We start from the raw sequence: 7,071 nt of genomic DNA on the forward strand, positions 1-7,071 counted from the left end.
GAGCAGAAATATTAAAATGTAGTATTCAGGTGACAGGAAATAGTATCAATCTGTTTCAATTTCTCCCCAAGTAAGGATGATTTCCCTTTCTATGTCAGGTTTTACTTAAGTTGTCTTTTTTAAAATTGAGATACGAAAAGTGTAAAATTTATCTTTTTATAGTGTAGAATTCGGCGACTTTTAGTATAGTCACTGTGGCTTGAAACTGTCACTACTAATTCTAGAACATTTTTTACACCTCAAAAAGAGTATCCTTGCTCATTAGCAGTCACACGCCTTTTTTCTCCCCTGGAAACCACTAACATGCTATTGTTTTTATAGATTTACCTATTTTGGCCATTTCATATACATGGAATCATGTAGTGTGTGGTCTTTTGTGAGTGTATTTCTTAACTTAGACAACTGTTTTCTCTGTTCTCCAATGTTGTATAGTGACAGTACTTCTTTACTTTTGCATGGATAAGGAATATTTCATTGCATAGATATAATGTATTTTATTTATTCATTCACCCATTGATGGCCATTTGGTTAATCACGAATAGTGCTGCTGCTAACATTTGCATACATTTTTCTGTGAGGATATGTCTTCAGTTCTCTTGGGTATATTCTAGAAGTGTTATTGCTGGGTTATATGATAATTCTATGCTTAATTGTATGAGAAATTGCCAGACTGCTTTTCAAAGTGACTGTACGATTTTACATTCCCACAAGCAGTGTATGAGNTCCTTTGGGAGCTGAGATTCTCCTGACTCTCTGTGTCCCTCCCCCACTGTTTGGAACAATACAGCACTGTTCACTCAACACAGGGTCCTGGAGCACATGGGTATATGCTTTGGCAGAGAGCTGGAGAGAAGAGATCTATTGATAGACCCTCTGAACTTGCTCGGGGGGAGGAGCACAGCAACAACGCAGACGTTCCTGGCTGGACAGTTTTCATCAAATTTGTTCTGTTACTAATTCCTTCCTTCTCTGCCTTCAATCCCTCTCTTTTTTCTCTCTTCTGCTTTTCTCATTGCCCTTCTTAAAGCATTTCCTTTGGGGCTTTTTTCACTCATTACTTTCCTAGTATCTGTCTTGAAACCCATGTGTGTTTTCCACCTTAGTGCTCTCTCTTCACCCCTCCACTCTCCCTAAAAATCGATTACATTCATGTGTCAGCCTAAAGTAAAGAACATATAGTAATTTCTGTGTGTCTTGCTCATTCAACCATTTGACAAAGCTTGATTGATTCTGTCTTTGAGTTAGTGTTTGAGGTGAATATTTGAAGAAATCATGTTGCTGTACTACAAGCAGCTATTTGAAGAAATCATGTTGCTGTACTACAAGCAGCTACCAGTAATTATAGTACAACGGTGGGTGCAAAGTGCTGTGGGAGGCCAGAGGGATAATAATTCTGCTTGTATAGTTAGGGGAGGCTTCCCTGAGACTCAAATTGTAGTTGGGACTGAAAAGAGTGAGTGTGTGTGTGTGTGTGTGCGCGCGCGTGCGCACGCTTACTGCAGCAGTTGAGGCAATAAATATGAAAGAACTTACATGAAATAAATGGTGATGGCAATGCTTTGGAAAATTTAAATTTAGGAGTAAAACGGAAATTAGATTGCTAGAACTTGAGCAGAAATATTAAAATGTAGTATTCAGGTGACAGGAAATAGTATCAATCTGTTTCAATTTCTCCCCAAGTAAGGATGATTTCCCTTTCTATGTCAGGTTTTACTTAAGTTGTCTTTTTTTAAAATTGAGATATAGCAAGTATAAAATTTATCTTTTTATAGTGTAAAATTCGGTGACTTTTAGTATAGTCACTCTGGTTTAAAACTGTCACTACTAATTCCAGAACATTTTTTACACCTGAGAAATAGTATCCTTGCTCATTAGCAGTCACACGCCTTTTTTTCCCCCTGGAAACCGCTAACATGCTACTGTTTTTATAGATTTACCTATTCTGGCTATTTCATATACATGGAATCATGTAGTGTGTGGTCTTTTGTGACTGTATTTCTTAACTTAAACAACTATTTTCTCTGTTCACCCATGTTGTATAGTGACAGTACTTCTTTACTTTTGCATGGATAAGGAATATTTCATTGCACAGATATAATGTATTTTATTTATTCATTCACCCATTGATGGCCATTTGGTTAATCATGAATAGTGCTGCTGCTAACATTTGCATACATTTTTCTGTGAGGATATGTCTTCAGTTCTCTTGGGTATATTCTAGAAGTGTTATTTCTGGGTTATATGATAATTCTATGCTTAATTATTTGAGATATTGCCAGACTGCTTTTCAAAGTGACTGTACGATTTTACATTCCCACAAGCAGTGTATGAGGATTCCAGTTTTTTCACGTCCTTACCAACACTTGCTGTTACCTGAAATTTTGAATATAGGCATGTCGGCAGTTGTGAGGTGATATCTCATAATGTTTTTGTCTTGCATTTACTTGATAACTTGGGAGGTCAGTCATCTCTTCATTTGTTCATTGGTCATTTGTATCTCTGCTTTGGAGAAATATCTTTTGGATTTTTGCCCTTCTTGTAGCTTGTATATTCAACTTCTTATTATTGAGTTTTAAGGATTTTGTATTTATTTTAGATACATGACTTTTATCAGATATATGATATGCAAATATTTTCTTTTATTCTGAAGGTTCATTTTTTAACTTTCTTGATGGTGTCTTTGAAGCCAGAAGTTGTTTTTTTTTAAATTTTAATTAGGTCCAATTAATCTATGTTTTCTTTTTTGCTCATGCTTTCACTGTCATATCTAAGGATACTTGCCAAATCCAAGGTCACAAAAATCTCCCTTTTATGTTTTCTTCTAAAAGTGTGATGAGTTTTGTCCTTTGCTTTGTATATTGATCTTGATTATTATATATTGATTTGAAACCTTGCTGAACTGATTTATTAGTTCTAATAGTTTTTTTTTGTTTGTTTATTTTGACGTGGATAAGTGGATTCCTTAGGATTTTCTATATATTAGAGCATGTCATCTGTGAGTAGAGATAATTTTACTTATTTCTTTCCATTCTGGGTTTCCTTTTATTTGAGCTGTGGGTTTTTTATAGATGTCCTTTATCAGGTTACGGGAGTTATATTCTACACTAGCTTGCTGTCTTTTTCATTTGAAGAATATTTTTGCCAGATATAGAATTCTTGTTTCACAATGCTTTTCTTTAATAATTTTGAATATGTCATTCCACTGCCATCTTACCTACATGGTTTCTGATAAACTATAAGCTATAAATCTTATTCAGAATTCCTTACACATACGGTCAATTGTCTTCTAAGGCTTTCAAGATTTTCTCTTTGTCTTAGGTTTTCAACATTTTCATTATTACAATGTGTATCCCTGAGTGTATTGGGGAATTTGTTGAGCTTTTTGAAATTGTAGAATAATTTTCTAAAAAGTCAAATTTTGGAAACTTTCTGCCATTATTTCTTAAAATATTATTTCTGCACCTTTGTCTCTTTCTCTCTTTGTAGGACTCCTATCACAAATATGTCAGTACTATTGGTGGTGTCCCACATGTCTCTGAGGCTCTGTCCTTTTTTTTTTTCTTACAGCTCTTCAGACTGGGTAATCTAAATTGGAAAAAGGATCTTCCTTTTTTCCAATTCTTTTTGATTGCTAAAATCTGCCTTTGAGACCCTGCAGAGATTTTTTTTTTCATTTCAGTTATTTTACTGTTCAACACCTGAATTTCTGTTTAATTCCTTTCTGTAAATTCTCTTTGTTAATATTTTATATTTGGTGTGATATTTTTCTCCTACATTCCTTTAGCTCTGTGAACATATTTAAAGTAGCTATCTTTAAGTGACTTTGGGTATAAGTCTGTGCTCTAACCAACTGAGCCAACAGGCCAGCCATGAAGCCTAAATCCTTCTCCTTTGTCTTGATACTTTTCTACAAATTTATTGTTCTTTTGTTAAAATAACATTTAAGCCTAAGTTCTAGCTACCCCTTCAAGTTATTAAATATCACTGAATTTGTCCCATATACATGCACACTGCTTATGTTAATGACCTTTTGTTTGTTTTTGTCTTGTTAGTCTGTCTTTCATCAGTCTAATTTTCAGGACCCTAACTGGAGAGCTTAGGAGGGCAGGATATACTGTTTCTGTTTTACTCTTGTATTCTTCTTCCTAATCCTCCTTGTAGAAGCAAAATTGGAGTATGAGACATTCAATCTGCTTATGTACCAGGACAATCATTCACTAATTATGAGGTGTTGAAGGAGCCATTAATTAATAATAATTGAGAAGTGCTGAACTACTGGGTATAAAACAAAATGAGTCATTGTACAGCATTTGTAGTGTACTGAAACAACACGTTATAACCCACAAACAAGTACCAGTAAATGTTAAAATAAAAAAAAATACTAGTAGTAAGTGAAACCACAATACAAAAAAGCTGTCATTTGTAGAGCATTTACTTATATGACAAGTACTATTATATGATATATATATATATATATATATATCTGTCTCTATATCTACATATATATTTTACATCATCATTAAGGGTAAGGTACTATTATTGTTTCCCTTTCACAGGTGAAAAACTTGAGACATAGAAATGCTAAGTCACTTGCCCAGAGTCACACAGTTGGTAAATGGAGTCAGAATATTAACAAAGATCTAGAGTGCAAACCTGACCACTACTCCTTATAGTTTTCTCTTCCACATGATAAGAATGCTAAGAACTGCTTTCTCTAATTTTTATTATCATTGTCTTGAGGATATGGAGAGCAAGTTGAAATAAAAAAGAGGAAAATGAACTCAACATTCACCTACCGCTGACTATACAATAGCTGTATAATGTTATATCATTCTGATCTTCTTTGCAGATGAGTAGAAAATTAAGCTCATTGATGTTGTGTAAACTGGTGAGCTCACTGAGCAAGTCAGGAGTACATCTAGGTGTAAAATCCACATCTGCTCGCATTTAGTAGAGTTCCCCTCTACAGGATGCTGGCTCACAGGTCTGAGGAGAACTTCCTTACTTAAGGGTGAATGCAGAGCATAAAAGTGATGTCAAAGTTGATTAAATGAGAATTTATGAGAATTTATACACATACACACACATATTTCATATCTGCTGTTAGTATGTACTCATGTATTGGGGCAATGGGAATAAAAAGCCTTACAAAAAAACCTTTTTTCTCTGAAAATACACAGTCTAGGCCAGGAGTGAAGGCACACAGACGAGAAGATCTCTACTAAAAACAAGAAGGAATAAGATCATGATTCAACAGAATAGTGATTTAGATGAAAAGTGCTTCCAAAACACAAAAAATGGGTCTTTCACTGTGGGCTGAATATGGGAATGGTCAGACTGAGAGGTGAACTACATTGTCAAGGATCAATTTGTCTTGGGCTAAAATCCAGGCTGAGTCACTTTTCTCCTAGCTTTCTCAGAGAAAATCAAGCTAGGATAATTCCTAGTTGATGATTTATTTATTTATTTATTTATTTATTTTCCTTTTTGTCTTTTTTTATGACCGGCAACAGATCGCAACCCTCAGTGTCATGCCCGGACCGGACCGGGACCGGCAACGGGATCGCAACCCTCGGTGTTGCGCCCGCACCTTGCTCAGCCAGTGAGCTGCCGGTCTGTATGTGTGATCCGAACCCTGGGCAGGAGCGCCGCTGTGCTCCCAAGCGGCGCACTGTAGCAGTGCGCCCCTGGGCCGGCCCCCTAGTTGATGATTTAAAATTAAGGATTATGAATAATAGTTAATAATGATTACTGAGCAAATTATTAAACTACATATGGATGTTTATGTATTTTTAACCATTCATGAAAGAACATGTAAATCCATAGCTATTAGATATAAATAGGTATTTTGATTTCTAATTCTAATGATGAATATAATTTTGAAATACTCATACAAAGCATATGTGGATGAAAAAGAGTACTCAGTCTCTATGCAACTATCAACATTTTCAGGAAACCTCTGTACAGACTTATTTGGTGAAAGTGTTTTTTTAAATTATATGTTCATATTTAAACTGATAAATGAGTGTGTTCACTTACATAAGCAGCTGTGTGTTGGTATCTCTGAACTTGGGTATACAAACAAATGTGATCATGGATTTGAGCAACTGGTAAGAAAAACATATAACATCCCACGGGACTTTAAATCGGAGACATGGCAGTTCTCAGGGGTTCCATTATGAGAAAGATGTTGAACTGGCAAATAAATGTCAACACAATATACACAGAGAGTTATCATATCTCTTCTAAATAGTTAGTGCTTCTTGAGGTGATGGGGGTTCTGACCACACTTGAATAATAGGTAGAAGAGAATGGGGTGAATGTTACTACAGAATTGAGGAGGGTTTGAGTAGACGGCATATTTAGGTAAATTGAAACATGGATGAGAATAACATGGCGATAAGTAGAAGATGTAGTGATGAGGATGGGGTGAACATAGGACACTTGTTATGTGTCAAAAAGTGTTAAGTTGAGGCCAAGCTGGGAGCATTTATTTAGATTCTTTGGGAAAATTTGAAAACATCTGCTTTGCTCCTTCCAAAATTTGCTTGGTCCTCACTCCATAAATAATGGGATTGAGCATAGGCGGGATGACCACATAGAGGTTGGCCAGGAGGATATGGACATAGCGTGGGATACGTCTCCCACCAAACCTGTAGGCAAAGACAGAAAAGAGGGCAGGGATATAGAAGAGAAGGATGACAAAGACATGGGATCCACAAGTGCCCAGGGCCTTGGACCGAGCATCTTGAGAAGGGAGGTGAAAGACAGCTCGGAGGATGTGGACATAGGAAACAGAAATAAGGATGATGTCCAGGCCTGTGGAGAGAAGAGCTGCTGCCAACCCATACCAGACATTGATGGAGATATCAGAACAGGATAGACGGGCGATGCCCATGTGCTCACAAAATGTGTGCGCGATGATGTTGGTCCGGCAGTAGTGCAGGCGCTTAAGGAGAAAGACAGATGGAAACATGATGGTGAAGCTGCGGGTCAGGGTGGCAGCGGCGATCTTCCCAATCACCTTGCTTGTGAGGACTGTGGCATATCGTAGAGGGCAGCAGATGGCCA

The 7,071-nt window shown here is 36.6% G+C and overlaps 1 protein-coding gene across 1 annotated transcript; it reads right to left on the reverse strand.

Annotated features, from left to right (window-relative positions):
* Positions 1 to 6,490: 6,490 nt before the first annotated feature.
* Positions 6,491 to 7,069, reverse strand: LOC103581187 (olfactory receptor 52B6-like; the record flags this gene model as incomplete). The annotated part of the gene is made up of 1 exon (XM_008563079.1): positions 6,491 to 7,069. A coding segment is annotated over one exon (579 nt), but the record flags the coding sequence as incomplete, so codon positions are not given.
* Positions 7,070 to 7,071: the final 2 nt, after the last annotated feature.

This window comes from Galeopterus variegatus, unplaced genomic scaffold, assembly GCF_000696425.1.
Source record: "Galeopterus variegatus unplaced genomic scaffold, G_variegatus-3.0.2 Scaffold12515, whole genome shotgun sequence".
Taxonomy (NCBI): domain Eukaryota; kingdom Metazoa; phylum Chordata; class Mammalia; order Dermoptera; family Cynocephalidae; genus Galeopterus; species Galeopterus variegatus.